We start from the raw sequence: 19,858 nt of genomic DNA, 5'->3' as shown, positions 1-19,858 counted from the left end.
CAGGGATGTGGCAGCCACTCGAGGCCGATGCCATCCTGTGACTGGACACCACATCCCATGGGGACACACAGCCACTTCACTGTCTTGGTGCACAGCCAAGCCAGGAATGATGGCAAGGAGACACTGGCATAGCCATTGAAGTGGTGATGGGAGAGATTCCTGCAGTGCTCATGGTACAGCAGGGCTCACCTCAGTCCCCTGGAAAAGCCAAAGGCTGTGGTAGGGAGCAGGGCTTGGGATGGGGACCCAGCCTGGCCGGGGATAGAGGGACCACACAGGCAGGTAGTGAGGCACCCTGCGCTGGGAAACTCCCAAAGGAGTCCTAAAGCTGGTGCTGTCACAAACCACTGAGGGCTTTTTGGGGTGGCCAGGCCCAGGAGGTACAAGCTTGAGAAGTCATCCCCATGCCCGGGCCACAGGTGCAGGCTGGGGTGAGGATGCCTCTCCTCCTTCTGCTCCCTCCTCTCCCCCGGGCAAGCTGGCAGTGTCACCAGAAGTGCTAGCAAAGGCCACCCTGCTGCACAAGCACATCTCTTGGCTGGGGAACAGGGCCATGCCAAGCACAGGTGGCACGAGGACAGCTACAGAACCAGTTGTAGCTCACCTTGCCCCCCCTTCATTTTGGCTGGCCCTGGCCACGATGGCTCCAGCAGGTCAGAGGGTTGATCCTCAGCCCTTACAGAGATGGGGGGGGTACCCTGAAGACACCTTGCTCCGGGTCACCCCACAGGTCCCTGCGCCATCGCCAGGGCCCTCCCAGTGGCTAGCAGGATGGGGACAAATCGCGGCTCATCTCTGTGCAGGCTCTCCAGCAGCCACTGGTGCTGGTCACCCACATGTTGGCACACATACATCCCATGCTGTGCCAGTGGGCAAGCTGGCACAGGAGGTGCAGGACATGCTGCCTGCTGCCTGCTGCCATGCCACTCCTGGGAGCCCTGCGGAGGTGGGAAGGAGCCATTTCCTACCACAAACACCGCTGGGGGTTCGGCTGCTGCTGGCAGAACTACCGATGCACACCAGAACCGGAACCACCAGGGGAGATTTGGCCGAGGCAGCAATCCCCCAGCATGGATCTGCCGGCGGCAGAGAAGGGATCAAAGAGCGAAGGAGCCGGCACCTGCTGACGCTGCCAGCGGTGACACACCCACACTGGCAGGGAGCCAGGTCGCTGGCACCTGGCCTTGCCGCCCTCTGCAGGGCTGGCAGTGAGCACAGGGATGAGGGTGGGATGCTGGTGGAGATGCTCATTCCAGCTGGGGACTGTCACCATGTCAGCAGCTAGCAGCTTCAGTGCTTGCCAAGAACACCCGGCGAGGCAGAAAGGGGTGGCCGGCGGGCGACGTGGCGCATCCCTCCAGTGCCGTTTTTTCCGGGATAGAAGCCCAGCCCTTCTGACTCCTGATGGTTTCTCCAGGCAGAGCTGCTGCCAGCAAGGTCCTTGCCGGGCTCTGGGGCTCAGTGACAGTGATACCACACAGCCACCTCAGCACACATACCGAGAGCAGCACCAGGTGGAAAGGTCCCACCTGGGTGGAGGGAAGCTGAGGCACAGTGCTGGCACAACAAAGGAAGATGCCCACTGTGCAGGGCTGGGCACAGCATCGCTGTCCCCCCTGCCTCAGCTGGTCCTGATGGCTGGGACTGTAGGGACAGAGACACCATGCCCAACCATGTCATGGCCACCCAGCCCAAAGCCCTGTCACAGCACCTGGGTAAAGTCTTGCCAGCCGCTCCCCTGCCACCTGTCCCCTTGATGTCCCCATCCCCTTTGCCACCCATGACACTGGACTGGCACTTGGCACTGCAGTGCAACTGGGAGGAGAGTGGGCGGTACACCCGTGCCAGCAGCAGGAATGTTACCGGCAGTGAGCCGGAAGGGCATTGCTTGGGCAACCAGCCTGGCACAGCTCCTCCTGCGTGCTGCTGGCCTGTCTGTGCCTGCCTGCATGGCTCCCACTGCCTGCTGAACCCACTGCCTGCCTGCGGCAGCTGTCTACCCACACCTGCACCTGACCTGCCCGCAACCACTGCCAGGCTGCCGGCACCTGCGGCCAGCCTGCATCCGCTGCCTGCCTGCGCTCACTGCCCGCACACCTGCACCCGCTGCCTGCCTGCACCCCCTGCCTCCCCACTCGCCCTGCGCCTTCCTGCACCCGCTGCTTCCTGCACCCACTGCTTGACTGCCCGCACCTGCTACCACCCCACTCATGTTGATCCAGTCTTCCTGGACTCTGGCAACCACAGGTAGGGACAGCCAGGGGCGCGGGAGGAATAAAAGGCAGGGGTGGCCCCCAGGGCAGCCCATGTCCCCCCCAGCCCCAAGTTCTGCCTGCCGAGGCACGCGTGGCCTCGCTGCCGGCGCCGTTCGGCACTTGCTATTCTTGGCAGTGGTGGCTGGAAAATGGGAGGCAGTGGAGGAATTTTGTTTGCTCCGGGCTGGGTCTGGGCCAGACATCTGGGCTGCAGCTGAGTGGGGTGCAGGACCAGCCCCCCACCGTCCACGGTATGGCCCCCGGTGCCCTTCAGCACCCCCTGGCACAGCCCCTAGCCCCCCACACCAGGGCAGACAGCATGCAGCCAGCAGCTGCTCACCCCAGGGACAAGGCAGCTGGGCCACCCGTGTGCTGACCGTGGCATGCTCAGCTCTGCCCCAGGGGTGGTGAGTGTCACCGCGAGTGTCACTGTGGGCCACGCGTTGTGGCAGCACGGCTCTGTATGAGTGGGTGTGAGGGTGCCTGGGGGTGTGTGCACGAGTGTGTTTGCACGTGTATGAGTGCGCGTTTCCACACGAGCGTACGTGTGCACGCGTGTTCGCGTGTGCGCGTGCCCCCGTGCCCCGCCCCGCCCCGCCGGGGCCGCCCCGCTCCCTCCCGGCGGACGCGGAGGGCGGGGCCGGGCCGAGCCGAGCGGAGCCGGGACCCAGGTGGGTGCTGAGGGTCGGGCAGGGTGCGGGGGCTGCCGGGGCCGGGGGGCTCCCGGGGCCGGTACGGGGAGGTGTCCGGGGCCGGGTTCTCTGCGCTGCCGTCGGGGCTCTGCCCGGGCTGGCACTAGGGCGCTGGAGGCGGGGTCCGTGTCCCCGCTGGCAGCGGGGTGCTGGGGGGAGCTGGGTCTGCCCGGGCTGGCACCGGGGGTCTCGGGGAGCTGCGTCCGTGCCAAGGCTGGCACTGGGGCGCTGGGGGATTGCCGCTGCGGGTCTCAGGGACCTCGGTCTGCCGGGCTGGCACCGGGGGTCTAGGGGCCTGGATCTGCCAGTGCTGACACCGGGGGTCTCTGGTGCTGCCGCTGCTGCCCACCCCCTCCAACTTCCCCCCGTACCAGCACCGGGCTGGGGCAACTGGCGTGTGGGGTCCGTGGCCGGGGGTCTGCCCTGACCCCTCCATGGGGGCTGGCAGGTGCTGGGCAGGTGAGAGGACCCTTGGTGCCCCCACGATGGCCCTTGCTCACGACAGTGGGGGTGTCTGGCAGAGCCTGGTGGGTCCCCCGCCTCATCCCGGCACCTCTGGAAATGTCATTAGCGCCTCACGCCAGGCCGCTGGGCAGCCCAGCCCTGCGGCACTGTGCCTGACTGGGGCTGCTGCCTGCCCAGGACTCGCTCCCCACCCTGCCAGCCCGGGACGGGGCTGCCCCTGCCTGTAGGAGCCCAGGGCAAGCCCCAGCCGGTGTGCTGGGCAGCAGGCAGACGTGCCCAGATCTGTGTTGGGCACTGCCATCCACACATGCCCTCTGGCCCGTCACCCACTGTGGCCAGGCTCGCACCATGCTGGAGCAGCGCAGCAGACACTGAGGCAGTTACACCAGCCCCAGTGCTGCAGCAGGGCTTCGGTTGTCACCAGTGTCCTGGCAAGGCCTTGGTGGCCACAGCACGGGTGAAAACCTGTTGGCTGTGCCGGGGGCTGATGACCAGCGTGGCCGGGCTTGTGCTTCACACTCAGTGCGGGGAGGTGCTGGCTGGCACATCCTGGCCGCCTGTAGCTGCCCGGGGCTGCTGTGGCGTGGCCGGCAGGTGAGGTGAGGAGCTGCGTGTTGGTGCGATGCTTGTGATAATCATCACCTCCTGCTCCCTGGGGGAGAGCGTGCCAGTGCCGGAGCCAGAGAAACTCTTCTCCTACCCCATGGTGGGCACCTGTGAGGATGGTGGGCATACCTGTGTGGGCCTCTTGGGGGGGATTTGGGCACCTGTTCAGCCAGAGCCTCCCTAAACCCAGCTGTTTTTCACATGCTGGTACAAGAAGGGCCAGGGGCCAAACAGCAGGGGCTGTCACAGTGGGGGAAACTGAGGTACGAGACCCCTTTTTTCCCACAATGGCCAGCTTGCGTGACACTCAGGAGCCCACCGCCTGTCTGGCATGCCCTGGCTGGCTGGCATCACCCCAGTGCTCGCCCTGTCCCTGCAGGACAGCTCTGTGCTCGCAGGCAGCAATGGGCAGAGCCCAGCGCCCTCCTGCCAGCAGGGCTCAGGCAGGCATGGGGAGGGGCTGGGTGCTGCTCAGCCACGCTGCCTCAGTTTCCCTTCAGGCAGGAGCGGGAGGGCTGTTCCTGGAGCCTATTTGGTTCAGGGTCAGATTAACAGGGGCTTAAAAAACAGAGAGGGGTGTGGCTGGCCTGTTGCCCCCAACAATCACCGGGTCAAGCCTGTGCTGTGCTGGGGTCGCCCTATGCCAGTACTTGGTGTTCTCCCAATCCCAGCAGCAGCGCCAGGGAGGGATTGTGGTCTGGGGGCTGTGGGGAGGGGGCTGTAACCTGAGCTGAGGTCTCGCTTCTCTTCCCCAGCCGCGGGGCCGCCAGCCAGGCCCCGGCCATGAGCCGCACGCTGCTCCTGCTCCTGCTCCTGCTGCGTGGCCCCGCTGCTGCCACCAGCCGCCCCCCACCTGCTGCCACCCCCCGCCTCAAGCTGGCCTTCCACGGTGAGTGTGGGACATGCGATCAGCCGTGGGTGAGACGGTGCTGGGTCAGCACCCAGCATCATTCCGGGGGACAGGGGACAGCATAGCAGGAAGGGTGCAAAACCCCCGCACTGCCTTGCACCAGCACCAGCGCTGCCCTCCCCCCAGGCTGCCAGGCATTGGCATGGGCTGCTGAGTTCCTCGCCTGATGCCAGCCCCCCAGGACCACCTGCCTGCCCTCGGGGCCGTGCCTGTGCTTGGGCCTTCACCCTTGGCCCCCAGCATGTGCCGGCTCAGGTGCCTGTCCCCCTGTGGTGCACCATGGCAGCACTCACCGGGCCTGGCTGCTCCAGGCCAGGCAGGACACCGTGCTGGCCGGGGAGCCAGTGCCATGTCCCATCTGGCCACCCCACGGGCTGCAGCACAGCGCAGGGGGCTTTGTCTGGTGACGGGTCCGGGCGAGCACTCTCCTCCCAGCCTGACAAAGGGCTGTTTGTTCCCGCCACAGTGGGATTAGCTCCACAGGGCAGGGAATGGCCCCTTCTCCCCCGCCGCCTGCTGCCAGGGTGGGGGGCATAGGAATGGGTGCTGAGGGATACAGGGATGCATGATGGGGGGTGTGGGGATGGCTGCTGGGCAGTGCAGGGATGGGTGTCAGGCTGGAGTGGGGATGGGTGCTGGGCCGGCTCAGGGTTGATGAACCCGGTCAAGCCAGTGGGACAGGTTTGGGGGAGGGGGCAACACAGCCAGGGGACCGTAGCCAGATCCAGGTCTGCCTGGGGCACATGTCCAGGGCCAGGGAGCACGGCGGGCAGCGGCAGGTGCTGTGGCTGGCCCGGGCTGAGCAGTGCTGCGGGTCCCACAGAGCTGCGGGCTCGTCACGGGCTGCGCCTCTTCACGCTGGAGCGCTCCTGCTGCTACGAGGCCCTGCTGCTGGACGAGGAGCGTGGCCGCCTCTTCGCTGGAGCCCAGAACAACCTCCTCTCCCTGGCACTGGATGACATCAGCCAGCGGGACAGGAAGGTAACGCGGGGGGAGACACACATGCCAGCCATGGGCCCCAGGTGCACCCCAGGGCTGTGAGTGTCCCCCCATTTTTTCCCTGCAGATCTACTGGCCAGCACAGGTGGAGTGGAGGGAGGAGTGCAACTGGGCTGGCAAAGACATCACTGTGAGTGCTGGGGGGTGCTGGGAGGGGTGCTGGGGGGCTGCCCCAGCATTGCTTCCCCAGCACTGCCTCCCCATGCATTCTCCCCCAAGGCCGAGTGCATGAACTTCGTGAAGATCCTGCACCCCTACAACCGGACCCACCTGTATGCTTGCGGCACTGGTGCCTTCCACCCCGTCTGCGCCTTTGTGGAGGCTGGCCAGCACCCAGAGGTGAGCCCCTCAGCACCGCCATGACCCCCAGCTGCTGCTGTCCACCCTCCTCCTTTTCTTACCCCCCTCCAGGAGCCCATCTTCAAGTTGGACCCCCGGCACATAGAGGATGGCAAGGGGAAGAGTCCCTATGACCCCCAGCACACAGCTGCCTCCGTCCTCGTGGGTAAGGGAGAGCTGAGCCCAGTGCTGGTGGGCAGTGCAGTTGGGGTGTGCCAGGGGGCCCCCATAACGCTTCCCTCCTGCCTGCTAGGCGAGGAGCTCTACTCCGGGGTGGCCACCGATCTGATGGGCCGTGACTTTACCATCTTCCGCAGCCTGGGCCGGCGTCCCTCCATCCGCACTGAGCAGCACGACTCCCGCTGGCTCAACGGTCAGTGCGGGGGAGCAGGAGGGTTGGGGGGCTGCTGGGACCCTGGCATGGCATTACTGCTCCCTGGATGCATCAGGGTAATGAGTTTTCTAGGCTCAGCCACAACCTGTTCTCTGCTGCCTGTGGAGGGTGATTTGGGGAGTCCCCATGCCTGGTGGGGTTCCACCCTCACTCTACCTCTGCCCTGCAGCTGGGCATGGGGCGTCTGCACCCTCCTGCAGCCCCAGTGGGTGCTCCAGGGTGCCCAGGGAACAGAGCTAGCAGGGACACTGGACGTAGCACCCTTCTGCCTCCAGAACCCAAGTTCGTGGCCATTTTTTGGGTGCCAGAGAGCGAGGACCCCGATGATGACAAGATCTACTTCTTCTTCCGCGAGACGGCGGTGGAGCGGCAGCAGGGGCTGGGCAAGACCAGCTTTGCTCGCATCGGCCAGATCTGCCGGGTAAGAGCATCTGTGGGCAGGTGGGCTGGGAGGGCCCTGGGGTGCCACCCACTCCTGCTGACACCAGCGCCCACTCTCTCCCCTCTCTCCCGGCAGAACGATGTGGGGGGACAGCGCAGCCTGGTGAACAAGTGGACAACCTTCCTGAAGGCTCGGCTCGTCTGCGCCGTGCCAGGACAAGATGGGGCAGACACCCACTTTGATGAGCTCCGTGAGTTGGGGTGGGAGTGGTCCCCCAGGTTACCCATGGGCAACCATGGCATGTTAAGGCAGCGCTGATGCCTTCCCGGCTTGCAGGGGACGTGTTCCTGCTGCAGACAAGGGACAAGCGCAACCCTCTGGTCTACGCTGTCTTCTCCACCTCCAGGTTGAGCCCTCCCCCTACTCCCCCCACTATGCCCAGCAGTGCCTCCCTCTCCCCTCACATTGTCCCCTCTCTCTCCCGTCAGCTCAGTTTTCCAGGGCTCAGCTGTCTGCGTCTACACCATGGCCGACATCCGCCGGGCTTTCCTGGGCCCCTTCGCACACAAGGAGGGTCCCAACTACCAGTGGGTGTCATACCAGGGACGCGTGCCGTACCCCCGCCCAGGCATGGTATGTGGCACAGGGGTGTCCCAGCTGCTGCCATCAGTGGGTTCCAGTACCTGAGGTGTGGGCTGTGGGGAGCAAGACCCCACTCAGCCAGCACCGCCCCCCCACAGTGCCCCAGCAAGACCTTCGGCACCTTCAGCTCCACCAAGGACTTCCCAGATGAGGTGATCCAGTTTGCCAGGCACCACCCGCTGATGTACAACCCAGTGCTGCCCCACGGCCAGCGTCCCCTTTTCCTACAAGCTGCTGTGCCCTACACCTTCACCCGCATTGCTGTGGACCGTGTCACTGCCGCTGATGGCCACTATGATGTCCTCTTCATTGGCACAGGCATGTGGTGACCCTGGGGCTGAGGGCACAGCTGGGGGATGTTGCAGCTGTGACCCCCAGCCTAACCCCTCTCTGCCTGCAGACATTGGCACGATGCTGAAGGTGGTCTCGGTGCCCAAGGAGAGCTGGCACCGCATGGAGCCGCTGCTGCTGGAGGAGCTGCAGGTCTTCCAAGTGAGACAGAGCTTCGTGCCCTTCCAGTGGGACCCCCCGGGCACCCCCTTGTGCTGCCTGTGCTCTGGATCATGCCGGAGTGCTCCAGCTACTGGGATACGGGGGCCGGCAGCCTGGATCACCCACACACCCTAACCCCTGCCCGCACTCTGCCCACAGGATGCTTCACCCATCACCAGCCTGCAGCTCTCCTCCAAGCGGGTAAGGAGTGCCCCGGGGGGTTCCCATGATCTGCTGAGGCTCTGCCGGGCCCCGTGCCACAGCACCGGGGTGCTGAGCTCCACTCTCCACCTGCCCTCCAGCAACAGCTCTACGCTGGCTCAACCACAGCACTGGCCCAGCTGCCCCTGCACCGCTGCAGCGCCTATGGCAAAGCCTGTGCTGAGTGCTGCCTGGCCCGCGATCCATACTGTGCCTGGGATGGCGCCACCTGCACCCGCTACATCCCCAACACCAAGAGGTAGGTGACATGCCAGGGCACGGTGCTGGGCTGGCCAGCCTGCCCTGAGGCCACAGTGACGGGCGCAGGTGATGCTGCTGCAGCCCCTGCTCCTTCACCACCTTCCCGCAGGCGTTTTCGCCGGCAGGACGTCCGCAATGGTGACCCCAATGCACTTTGCTCTGAAGGTGAGCTGGGACTTGGCCAGGGGTTCAGCCCTGCCAGGGTAGGGGGCTGATGGCCAGGCCATGTCCCCACAGACCCCCGGCGCGGCAGCGTGCCCCAGAAGCAGCTCTATGGGGTGGAGGGCAGCACCGCCTTCCTGGAGTGCATCCCCAAATCCCTGCAAGCCCACATCCTCTGGACATACCAGCGCACCCGGGATGATCCCCAGCGAGAGGTAGGCTCTCCCCAGCCAGGTGCTACCGGTAGGACCGTGTCATGCTGTGCCAACCTGACCAGCCATTGCCGTGGCTGCCACAGGTGCAGGTGGATGAGCGGGTGGTGCGAACGGAGCGGGGTGTCCTGCTGCGCAGCGTGCAGCACGCCGACGCCGGCTTCTACCTGTGCCACGCCACCGAGCACGGCTTCACCCAGCCGCTTCTGCGGCTCTCCCTGGAGGTGATCGGCACCCGGCAGGCAGCAGGCGTGGCCCCCGCCAGCGACACCCAGCTTGTCGCTGCTCCCCCTGGCCACAAGGTCTGGTACAGGGACTTTCTCCAGCTGGTGGAGCGCCCACCGCTGGGGGCTGTGGACAGGGTCTGTCAGCGGCTCTGGAGCCGGGGGAGACCTCCACCGCCCCCCCGTGCCTACGCTGGACCCCCCGGCCGCAGGCAGGGCGAGGAGCCGCGCAAAGCCCGCCGCCGGCGCACCCATGAGGGGCCGCGGGCCGAGCGGGGCCCCCGCAGTGCATCCCCCTGGTGACCCTGGGGCTGGCCCCGGGCACCAGGCTCTGCCTAGGAGCGGGGCTGCGGGCAGGGGCAAAGCCCCCACCAGTCTCGGCTGCCCCACCAGCAGCACTGGAGCAGGGCACGGGCAGCAGTGGGAGCTACAGCTCTGGGGCCAGGAGGGCAGCCGGGCTGACCACCGAGGGGCCACCAGCCAGCCACCTGTGCCACTGGCTCCAGCGCCGGTGCGGGGACTGAGCCAGCTGCTGGCACCGCAGTGTCACCAAAATATTTATTAACAACTGTTACAGATGAATGTAAACCTGCCCCTGGGCATGGCACCACTGGGGACAGGACAGCAGGGCCACCCTCGGGTCCCAGGGGTCTGTGTGTGGGAGCAGGACCCTGGGGGGGCAGGATGGGCATTGGCGGGATGTGGGGGCCAGGCTGGAGGAAGGGTGCCCAGAAGGAGGTGTCGTGGGGGCACAGAGGTGGTGCCCAGCAGCCCAGGTACAGAACAGCAACACATATGGGCTTGTACTAATTGAGCACAATAAAGCAGAGGATTCAGCCCAGGGTTGTGTGTCTGCCCCAGAAACACGGGGACCACTTGGGGGGAGCAGCCCAGTGCCCTACAGCAGGCACCCTGCAGGGACCCTGAGCCGAGAAGGTTGGGGTGCTTGGCAGCCCCTGGGGATGGGAAGGCCAGATATCACCAAGGCCGACCGGGTGCCCCTGGGCTCCCATCCAACCATGCTTTCGTTTCTGGAAGATGGAAACCGAAACTAGACTTGACATTTCCCCAGCGCTTAAGGCAGTGGCAGGAGATGACCTCGGGCTGTGCTGCCTCCTGCTGCCTGCGGTGGCACCAGGTGACACTGGAACCAGCCACATCCCATTGCCTGGGGTGGCATCGGGCCTCCCCCCGCCCCACCCGGTGACACCCAGCAATGGCAATGTCCCAGAGATGGCTGTGCCCCAGCCCAGACCCTTGAACCCCCGGTGTGGGCACAGGCATGGCACCCCCAGCCCTGGGACGCTGCCTCCTGCCAGCTGGACACCCAGGGGACACCCTGGGCAGAGCTGCCCTAGGGAGCTCCGACCACCTTAACTGCTTGACAGTCATTGGGGTGGTGGTCTGGGAAGGTTTAAAAGCTGCTGCAGGCAGAGGATGGAGCTGTTTTTTTCTCCTGAGGTCCAGCTGGCACCAGGCTGGCTCCCCTGACCCCACCTGCCGCCTCAAGCTCAGGCAGCAGCACTGCTCTGCACCCATGTGTCCCTGTGCCATCCCAGCACCTTGTGGCATGGAGGCCCCCCCTCATCCCAGTGGGGAACAGGATCCCCACCTGACAACCACCCCCATGCCACTTGGCACCATCCCCAACCCAATGAGCAGCACAAGGATCTACAGAGATTAATTTATTTGCAGCACGACGGGGGGTACAGAGGCGAGGGTTGGTGCCAGGGGCAATGCTCAGGAGGGTAAGCAGACAGGGAACTAGGCATGCCAGGGGCCAACACCCCCCCGGAGTCGCAGGAGCATGAAGATGGTGCTCCTGGGCTGGACGTCGTAGTGTGCCAGCGTGTACTGATCCTCCAGCTCCTTGGAGCCATATGTTAGGCGCTGTTGATTGGCGGGAGGCCCCTGCCGGGCATGGATCTTCTCCTTCAACTGCCAGACGGTGTCGGTGGGCAGCACCATGTAGGTGGTGGTCTTGTTCTTGTCATCCTTCACAAAGACCTCCATCTCCAGGGGCTCGGTGTGCAGCAGTATCAGCGTGGTGCTGTAGAAGATGCCATAGGAGGCCAGGGTCTCACTGTCCTGCAGGATGAGGGTTTTCTCACTCGTTTCCTGCAGTGTCAAACGCTGTCTGTACCGGGGGATGCCCCAGGTCTGCTCAATCTGCTCCTTCAGCTTCCAGACAGTGGTGCTCGGGCTGATGGTTCTGCTCAGGCTGGTGCCCACCAGCTGCTTCACCTCTATTGTCACGGGCTGCGCTGGCTGTGGGGACAGAAGAATGGATGGCCAAAATCGGCAGGGGCGGGGAGGGGCGCATTGCTTGCAGACACAGGCTGCCTTACCTGCACATCCCAGGGCTGGACACCACGGACACAGGGCAGCAAACGGTGGCGAGCAGCTTCCTGTGCCACCAGGTCCCAATTCTTGCCTTGGCCCAGGATCCCCGTGGGGTCGGCAGGGTCCAGGATGATGGGGCTGTGAACACAGAGGGTAGGTGCTGCCATCAGCCCTGAGCAGTGCCACGGGGCAGGTGGCAAAGGTCTCACCAGGCAGGGCTCTTACCAGGGGCTGCGCAGCAGCCTCTTGATGTGGGCACCAATCTGGCTGTGCTGGAGGGAGTAGCATGTCTCCCAGTAGATGCAGATCTCCTGGTACCGGCACAGCAACTCCAGCACTGTGCGAAAGCCCTTGGCCATGACGAAAGACTCACTGGAGTCCATACCCTTCTGCCAGGCATAGATGGTCAGCAGCTCCAGGGCATACTTGGGGGGCAGATCTGCAGTGGGGTACTGCGGCTTCAGCATCTGGGAAGAAGAGGGGGATGGGGTGAGCACTGGCTGGGGTGGGTGCCTGGTGGGTGCCAGGGGAGTTGGGCAGCCCCTCACCTCCTTGTACCAGTACTTGACGAGGCGCAGGAGGCTCTTCAGCTTGGCGGGGTAACGCTTCACAAACTTCTTCTGCAGTTCGGTGAAGCAGGGGGAGAACTCCCCGGGGCCACTACCGGCTTTCAGGAGCCCAACGTACGCCTCCACATACAGCTCTGGCTTCAGGGGGTCATCCCGTCTCAGTTGCCCTGTGGGGCAAGAAGGAAGGTGAGAGCCATCCCAGCACTGACACCTCAGCCCATCCCTGCACCAGCTCACAGCCCTTACCCAAGGCGTCATAGGCAGGCAGGATGTCCACCTCGATGGACTCCAAGGTGCTCTTGGAGCGGAGGGTGAGGCTGAGGGAGCGTGGCGTATTGCCAGGACCCTTGTACCGGGGCTCGCTGATGTCCACGGTGAATGTCAGGCTCCGTTTGCAGGCATGCAGCCTCCTCTTGATCAAATCCAGGATATGCTTTCTCTTTTGCTTCTGCTCCTGGTAGCCGGAGAAGCAGTCAAGGAAGAGCACCACATCGGCATCGGAGTTGTTCTGCAGGGCTGTGCCCTTGCCTGCCGAGCCACCCTGTGGAGAGATGCCCTGCCTGCTCAGCACCGCTGCCGTGACAAGCCAGAGGGACACTGCTGCTCCCCGTACAGGCAGCACCTGCCACCTTTCCTGGGGCTGCCAGGGGAAACTGAGGCAGGGCATGAACTGGAGTGGCAGGACAGAGGGAAGGGTGGCAGCAGCGGTGCTGGCTGGTCCCTGAGCTAGGCAGTGCTCACCTTGACCGTCTTGAGGACATGGATGTTGTTCTCAAAGCAGTTCTCTTTCAGGAAGTCACAGATCTGCTTAACAGTCTCCTTCACTTGCTTGCGGAAACCCTCGCTGGGCTGCAGGACCTCCATGATCCAGCTGTCCAGCCTGTTGGCAGGCACCGTGTTCAGCCCATTCGTGGGTATCATCTGCCCCACCTCCATCCTGCTCGGTGTGGTTGCTCCCACTGCACTCTCCTGCTTCGCAGCCTCCCCTCTGCCCGCTCCTGCCTGCAACTCTCCTCCCCGTCTGCAGCAGCTTTTAAACCTTCCCGGGTCACCTCCCCGATGGCGTCACCGCTGGGAAATTAAGGTGGCTCCAGCTCCCGGGTTTCGCCTTTCCCCGGCCGCGGCTCCCCGGTTTGGCTCCTGCCCACGGGATCCCCGGTGTCCCCGGTGCCACCGCCGCGGGGCTGGGAGGGGGCAGGGGGGGCTGTGCGGCACGGCCATCACCCCGGCTCCCAGCCGAAGGGTAGTGGTGACAGCCGTGGTGGCAGCACAGGCAGCTGCCTGCGGCTGGGTCTAGGGAGCTGCAGGGCTTCATAGCCCGAGGTGTCTGCGGTGGCACAGGGTGTTCCCTGGGTGCCCAGATGGCAGGAGGCAGCGTCCCACCCAGGGGACCCCACGCCAGACCCTGCCCGGGGGCTGGGGGTGTCCTGTCTCTGCCCCACGCCGGGAGGAGGCACAACAAGCACTGGGACATAGCTGGTGCCAGTGCCACCAGAGGCCCTTAGTATTACGCCAGGCAACGGGACGTGCCTGGCACCGGTGCCACTGAAGGTCCTGGTGTCAATGAATGCAGCGCAACATGGCTGATGCTGGTGTCACCAGAACCTTTGTTGTCACTGCAGGCAATGGGATATGGTTGGTGCCAGCATCACCGGGGGTCCTGGTGCCCCCCAGCAGCGGGACACGGCCGTGCCAGTATCACCGATACCCCGCGGTCCCCGAGCGAGCAGGACGCGGCTGCCCGCGCTGCCTTAAGCGCCGGCTGCGGCAGAGCCGGGAAACGGGAGTTTCTATTTCTGCGCCGGTTTCGGTTTCTGCTTCTGCCGGCTGGAAACGAAAGTGCAAAGGGGGCTCCGCGGCGCCCCTGCTCCCTCCCCCCGGCCTCTCCCATCGCCCCCGCGGGACCGTGGGTGTCGCGGGCAGCCCGGGTGCCGAGGAGTGGGTGCCCACGGGAGCCCCGCTTGCCTGCTCTGGGTCATCCCGGGAAACTGGGATGGGCCAAAACCTGAATGTCAGGCCTGGAAACTTAGGGCGGGGGCAGGCAGGGGCAGGAGAGTGGGCAGGGGGTAGGGAGAGGAGGCAGGAAGGGGCAGGGATGGGACAGGGCAGCAGCGAGTTCAGGGACAGGTATAATGATGGGGAGGGACGTGGGGCACTGTTTGGGTCGAGGATAGAGATAAGGATATGGGCAGGGACAGCCACAGGGCAGAGGGAGAGATGGGCAGTGACAGGGGCAAGGACAGAAGAAGAGATACTGGCGGGGGGAGTGGTGACATGGCCAGAGCAGGAGCAAGGATGGGTGTCCCCTTAGTATCAGCTGACAATGAGACAGCGACTGGGGCAGGAGTACAGGCCAGGGCAGAAGTATGGGCAGGGCTGTGGGCAGCGCCAGGGGTAGAGACAGGGATATGGGCAGCGTTATGGGCAGGAACAGTGACAGTGGCAATGGCAGAAACGGGGACAGAAGCGCGTATTTGGGCAGGGATACAGGCAGGGGCAGAGCCGTGGATAGGGACAGGACTCATGAACATTTCACATCTGGCCTGTGCAGCCTGAGGACTGAGGACAGGTTGCCAAGGCAAAAATGACAAGAACCATTTTTTATTTGCACCCGTAGGGTGTCTCAGCCAAAAAGGGGCACCCCAAATGTGGTTTCACATGTGGCTCTCACACCCTTCGAGTGTTGGGGCACAGAATGGTTCAACTAATCCCCACTTACCCCCCCACTTGCTTTGCAAGGCCATTGCGGCTCAATGGTACTTGTCACCCTTGTTTCCTCATCCAGATGTCACTGGAGTCGGTCTCACTACAGGTTCTTATCTGTGAGGCCAGGTCTAAGGGAGCTGTCGGAGGGGCTGGGGTGCTGGTCTTATCTCAGAGCAGAGCCTTCCTCCTTCATGGTGGGGCTTTCCGCCTCCTCCTCCTCCCAATGACCTGAGGTCCTGTAGCCATGCCTACTGAATCCTAACTATATAGCATAAACTGAAGAAATATATATCTTAAGAAAAGTTCGGACCATTTCATACTATAAAGACTAATTGGTACAATAGTTAGGGAATGAGATTTTCCTAATGAGATGCAGGCAGGGGCAGTGATGGGCAGAAAAATTGATAGGGGCAGGGTGGGGGTGGAAATAACGACAGGACAGGGGCACAGGCAGGGATTTGTGAAGGGACAGGGGCAAAGATGCAGGCAGGAGCTAGGATTTGGGTAGGGCCAGGGGCACAGGCACAGGGACACTGGGCCAGGGGCACAAGCCAGGACCAGGGTACAGGGACAGGGGTACAGGGACTCGGGCACAGAGACAGTGGCACAGGGACAGGGACAGGCACAGGGACAGGGACACAGGGACAGGGGCACAGGGTCAGGCACAGGGACAGGGGTACAGGGACAGGGGCACAGGGTCAGGCACAGGGACAGGGGCACAGGGACAGGGACACAGGGACAGGGGCACAGGGTCAGGCACAGGGACAGGGACACAGGGACAGGGGCACAGGGTCAGGCACAGGGACAGGGGCACAGGGACAGGGACACAGGGACACCCGCAGCCCCGGCTCGGCTCGGCTCAGCGCGCCCCCCGCAGGACACACGCGCAGACGGCGTCGGGCGCTCCCAGGGGGCCGCGCGGCGGGGCGGGGGGCGGGCTCGTGGGCGGGGACAGAGGCGGAGCCTCCCCACGGGGAGGGGCGCGGGGTCCGCGCGCGCCGGCCATGCCGCGCTCCCGCCGAGCCGCGCGGCGTGAGTGGGGTCCGGGCGCGGCGGCGGGGCGGGAAGGCGGCGGACCGGGAGCGCGGCTGGGAGCGGCGGGGCCGGGAGGGCCCCTGGGAGCCGCGGGGCGACGGGGCTGCGGGGGCCACCTGGCCGGGCCGCCCTGCCGTCCCCTCCCGTCAGCGGGACGCGGGTGGTGGCAGAGGCCCCGTGGCCCGCACAGGCCTCGGTGGCCCCCGTGCGGCCGGGGCCGCGCTGACAGCGACCTGTCCCCGGCTCCCCGCGCAGGTGGTCCCGGCAGCGCCCGAGCGGGCTCGCCCGCCAGCGAGGAGGAAGCCGGCAGCGAGGTTCTGAGCCACTGCAGCAGCGCCAGCGAGGGGGCCAGCCCCGCCGAAGAGGGCGCAGGTGAGCCCCGGGGGCTGCCCCTCTCCACCGTCCCCCGCAGTGTCCCCCTGGGGGTGGCGGTGCCGCTGCTGGGTCCCCCACCCGTTGTCCCGCCGCCTTCGTGCCCGGGCACCCCCGTGACGTGGGTGCCACCCCGGCAGGGAGCGAGGCAGCGTGTGAGCAGGGCCAGGAGGAGGAGGCAGAGGACAGGCTGAAGGAGCACATGGACAGCCTGCTGGACAAGAGGTGAGCGGCGGCTCTCGCCCTCCGCGGGCGCGCCTGGCGCGCTGCTCGTCCCGCCGGCGCTGCCGGCCGCAGCCGGGGCCGTGCCTCGTCCCGGGCCACGCCACCCTGTGACCGCCCGCTGTCTCTCGCAGCGCCAAGACGCGGCAGGCGGCACTGCAGAGCCTGCGCCTGGCCTTCTCCTCCAAAACCCTCTCCGAGTTCCTGCTGGAGCGCCGCCTCACGCTCACCGACTCGCTGGAGAAGTGTCTCAAGAAAGGTCTGGGCACAGGCTGGGGGTGGCAGGGCTGGCGGACCGGTGTCTGAGGGAGGTCTCTCGTGCTGCCCGCAGGTAAAGGGGAGGAACAGGCACTGGCAGGAACTGTCCTCACGCTCCTCTGCCTCCAGATGGGCTCTGGTCCAGAGGGGGAAGAGGTGTTTCGCAGCCTGAAGCCCCTGCTCGTCAGTGTCCTGACAGACCGCGTGGCCAGCCCTGGTGCACGGCAGAGCGTAAGGCCTGGTCCCTTTCCTCCTGGGCATGAGGGACACGTTGGTGGGGGGGGAGTCCAGGTGATGCCAAGAGAGCCCTGCAGTCGTGGGTGGGCTGCAGGATTGGGTGCTCTGGGGAGCAGTGGGGTAAAGCAGAGGCACCCTAACCCTGCCTCCCCTTGGCTGGGCGCTGGGTCTGACCTGGCACTGCCTCCTCCAACTGCCTTTTCCCCACATCTCTTGCCAGTGTGCCACGGCCCTGGGCATGTGTTGCTACATTGCTGCTGCTGACCTCGAGGTAACTAAGCCCATGTGTTGCCTGTACCCCCGCTGGAGGGTACCCTTGGGGCTGCCGTGCCACCCTCGGCCCACAGTGCCAGGGCAGCTTGGAGCTGAGCTGGGGAAGGGGCGTGGGGACATCAGTCACAGGTCAGGTCCTTTCCCTGGGCAGCATGAAGCTGAGCTGGGGGAGGGAAACCTGCCTTGCAAAGATGGAGTGTCCCAGGTGGAGGGGACCCTCCTGCTGAGGGGAGCTCATGGTGCCCCTGGGCAGGGTGGATCCCCTTTGGTGCACAGTGTGTGGCTTTGCTTTGGTATGTTCCTGGCAGTTGTGGCCTGATGGGTGGGTTTCCCCACTCCAGGACCTGATCTCGTGCCTGTCCTGCTTGGAAGGCATCTTCAGCCCTGCCAGCACAGGTGAGGGGAGCTCTGCACCCACCCAGCATGGCCCTCTGCACTGCAGTGCGCTCCAGTCATGGTCCCTGCTCCTCACCATCTGTCCCCCCTCTCACATTAAGAGCATCGTGGACAAGTGAGTTGGGCATGGTGGGATGTGGGGGCTGTTCTGGGGCAGCTGGCTGCAGACGGGGCAGCCTCTGGAGTGGCACCTGGCCCCCCTGACTGCCCTGCCTTCCTGCCCCAGTCGCTGGCTGAAGCTGCCACCACTGCTGTCCAGCAGCAGCGTTGCTCTGCGCATCTTGGCTGGGGAAACCATCGCGCTGGTCTTTGAGCTGGCCCAGGACATGGAGGTACGGCAGGGTGATGCGGCAGTGAGCGGCAGAGCGTCAGGGAGCTGTGGGCACAGGCACCCTCCCTGTGGTCTGGCTGAACTGGCACTGATGGTGTTGGGACACTCCAGGCTGGTGTCACCAGCAGGTGCCCAGGCAGAAGGGCTGGCCTTGGTGATCCCCCAGCCCTGTCCTGGTGATGGCAGTGGTGGGCAGTGCCTGGAACTGCATCCCCCCTGGAACCTCTTGGTTTTTGGACAGGAGGACTTGGGCCACCAAGATACAGAGTTTCTACGTGCCCAGCTTAAGGTGCTGGCTACTGAGAGCAACAAGTACCGAGCCAAAACGGACCGACGGAAGCAGCGCTCCATCTTCCGGGACATCTTGCGCTTCATTGAGGTACTGGAGGCTGACAGTGCCCTGCCGAGCCTGTGACCATATGGCAGCTGCCTGGTGATTCACCGCACTCTGTGGGAGCTGGGGGATGCGCTGGGCTGGCGCCCAAGTTCTTGCTGATGCCCCTCTCTCTTCTCAGACTGGGGAATACCAGGAGGAGACCATCCGATTTGGCCTGGAGTGCATGTACCTGGACAGCTGGGCACGCCAGCGGACCTACCAAGCCTTTAAAGAGGTGCTGGGCTCCGGCATCCGCCACCACCTGCAGGTAGGGGCCAGGCAGCCGCACAGGGTGATGCTGGTGGGTGGTGCTGGGCTGGTTCTGGTGGGTGCTGACAGGCCCCTGCTTCCACAGAACAATGACCTCCTGCGGGAGATCTTTGGCCTTGGGCCCCCCTTGGTGCTGGATGCAGCTGCTCTGAAAGCCAGCAAGGTTTCACGCTTTGAGAAGGTGGGTGCCCCCACGCAGATTTGTGCCCTCAGTCCCCTCCTCTGCTGCTGTGGGCTCCAGCCAAGCACCTGCCTGTGACCGTGGAGCCCTGAGCATGGTGAGCACCGGTGCAAGGGTGAGCAGAGGGACAGCTGCTAACCCATCTCTCCTTTGCTTCCCTCCCAGCACCTCTACAACTCGGCTGCCTTCAAAGCCCGCACCAAAGCCCGGAGCCGGGTGCGGGACAAGCGGGCAGACGTGCTGTGACGGGTGGAGGGGGCACAGCCCCCGGCCCACGTGGACTGCAGACCCACCACTGTGAGGGGCAAGTGCCCCCAGCCCCCTCGGGCTTTTATTCGTGTACAGCAGAGTATTTAATGCCTGGAGCTGCCCCGCTGGGGGCTGCCCCCTCTTTTATTTTTTTAACCAAAAAATAAGGATAAAAGAAGAGCAGGGAGGAGGTGGTCGTGTGCTGCTGCGTGCCTGCTCTGCAGCTGGGGCTCCCTGGGGCATGGCGGGAGGGGTCTCACAGGACTCCTGCAGCCCCTTTCGGCGGCAGGGCTCGTGTCCCCCCTCCCTCGTGCTGCGGGGCACTGGGGTGGCCTGGCACAGCCTGAAGGGCTGGGTGGGAGGGCAGAGCTGTGCAGGGCTGCGGGGCAGCTGGCCCTGGTGTCCTTGCCCGTGGCAGGAGTGCTCCCCCCGCCACGCTGGGCATGCAGGGGTGTTGGCAGGGCAGCGCAAGGTGACAGGTACTGCCCAGCCCTACCAGCTACCCGCTCTGAGCCCTTTTCCAGCCAAATGCTTTATATGAAATTGTCCTCTTGTGGGGAAATTAGTTATGAGGGGGTGGCACACCAGATGAGTCCTGGTGCTCCCCATGCAGCCTCAGGGGCCACTGCCTGGGTGAGCATGGGGCCACACTGGCCAGGAGTGCCTGTCACCCCAGGAATGTACCTATGGTGGTGATTTTCTAAGACTTTGATTACAGGAGGTAATTAAAAGACTAATTTGAGGGTGCCTTCTTGCCTTGTTGCGAAGAGGAAGGGCTGTCACTGGGGCAGGTGCTGGTCCTTC

General features: G+C 64.7%; 3 protein-coding genes across 4 annotated transcripts; 2 read left to right on the top strand and 1 right to left on the bottom strand.

The window, feature by feature from the left end:
- The first annotated feature begins 1,648 nt into the window (after nucleotides 1-1,648).
- On the top strand, nucleotides 1,649-10,077 carry SEMA3B (semaphorin 3B). The gene is made up of 18 exons (XM_065075047.1): nucleotides 1,649-2,247; nucleotides 4,774-4,907; nucleotides 5,752-5,909; nucleotides 5,995-6,057; nucleotides 6,147-6,266; nucleotides 6,339-6,432; nucleotides 6,520-6,639; nucleotides 6,936-7,081; nucleotides 7,178-7,292; nucleotides 7,379-7,448; nucleotides 7,531-7,675; nucleotides 7,783-8,002; nucleotides 8,085-8,176; nucleotides 8,336-8,377; nucleotides 8,479-8,636; nucleotides 8,748-8,803; nucleotides 8,876-9,015; nucleotides 9,099-10,077. Exons 1-18 carry the CDS (start codon nucleotides 1,664-1,666, stop codon nucleotides 9,537-9,539), a joined length of 2,898 nt encoding a protein of 965 aa, XP_064931119.1. The 5' UTR covers nucleotides 1,649-1,663; the 3' UTR covers nucleotides 9,540-10,077.
- An 831-nt stretch (nucleotides 10,078-10,908) lies between these two features.
- LOC102086122 (2'-5'-oligoadenylate synthase 1) lies at nucleotides 10,909-13,163 on the bottom strand. Its single transcript, XM_005508863.3, has 6 exons — nucleotides 12,890-13,163; nucleotides 12,395-12,689; nucleotides 12,128-12,315; nucleotides 11,805-12,046; nucleotides 11,585-11,717; nucleotides 10,909-11,504 (listed from the first exon to the last, which is right to left on the bottom strand). The coding sequence occupies exons 1-6, from the start codon at nucleotides 13,082-13,084 to the stop codon at nucleotides 11,001-11,003; spliced, it is 1,557 nt and encodes a 518-aa protein (XP_005508920.1). The 5' UTR covers nucleotides 13,085-13,163; the 3' UTR covers nucleotides 10,909-11,000.
- A 2,573-nt stretch (nucleotides 13,164-15,736) lies between these two features.
- IFRD2 (interferon related developmental regulator 2) lies at nucleotides 15,737-19,796 on the top strand. 2 transcript variants are annotated; one of them, XM_065075048.1, is made up of 12 exons: nucleotides 15,737-15,886; nucleotides 16,145-16,261; nucleotides 16,402-16,486; nucleotides 16,618-16,742; nucleotides 16,815-16,972; nucleotides 17,199-17,249; nucleotides 17,593-17,762; nucleotides 17,874-17,979; nucleotides 18,220-18,357; nucleotides 18,494-18,622; nucleotides 18,710-18,805; nucleotides 18,971-19,796. In XM_065075048.1, the coding sequence occupies exons 1-12, from the start codon at nucleotides 15,859-15,861 to the stop codon at nucleotides 19,049-19,051; spliced, it is 1,284 nt and encodes a 427-aa protein (XP_064931120.1). In that variant the 5' UTR covers nucleotides 15,737-15,858; the 3' UTR covers nucleotides 19,052-19,796. The 2 variants fall into 2 exon arrangements, with proteins under 2 accessions (XP_064931120.1, XP_064931121.1); XM_065075049.1 differs by lacking the exon at nucleotides 17,199-17,249.
- Nucleotides 19,797-19,858: the final 62 nt, after the last annotated feature.

The sequence above is a fragment of the Columba livia genome, chromosome 10 (genome assembly GCF_036013475.1).
Source record: "Columba livia isolate bColLiv1 breed racing homer chromosome 10, bColLiv1.pat.W.v2, whole genome shotgun sequence".
NCBI classification, from domain to species: domain Eukaryota; kingdom Metazoa; phylum Chordata; class Aves; order Columbiformes; family Columbidae; genus Columba; species Columba livia.
This window is presented reverse-complemented; position numbering and strand designations above follow the sequence as displayed.

Bases quoted from the DNA above. Each gene is read 5' to 3' on its own strand.
- SEMA3B (XM_065075047.1), top strand. From the start codon at position 1,664: ATGCCCAACCATGTCATGGCCACCCAGCCCAAAGCCCTGTCACAGCAC. The intron at 2,248-4,773 runs GTAGGGACAGCC...TCTCTTCCCCAG, and splicing joins CTGGACTCTGGCAACCACAG to CCGCGGGGCCGCCAGCCAGG. The intron at 4,908-5,751 runs GTGAGTGTGGGA...CGGGTCCCACAG, and splicing joins CCTCAAGCTGGCCTTCCACG to AGCTGCGGGCTCGTCACGGG.
- LOC102086122 (XM_005508863.3), bottom strand. From the start codon at position 13,084: ATGGAGGTGGGGCAGATGATACCCACGAATGGGCTGAACACGGTGCCT. The intron at 12,047-12,127 runs GTGAGGGGCTGC...TCTTCTTCCCAG, and splicing joins TCAAGTACTGGTACAAGGAG to ATGCTGAAGCCGCAGTACCC. The intron at 11,718-11,804 runs GTAAGAGCCCTG...CTGTGTTCACAG, and splicing joins AGGCTGCTGCGCAGCCCCTG to CCCCATCATCCTGGACCCTG.
- IFRD2 (XM_065075048.1), top strand. From the start codon at position 15,859: ATGCCGCGCTCCCGCCGAGCCGCGCGGC. The intron at 16,973-17,198 runs GTAAGGCCTGGT...ATCTCTTGCCAG, and splicing joins GCCCTGGTGCACGGCAGAGC to TGTGCCACGGCCCTGGGCAT. The intron at 18,806-18,970 runs GTGGGTGCCCCC...CTTCCCTCCCAG, and splicing joins AGGTTTCACGCTTTGAGAAG to CACCTCTACAACTCGGCTGC.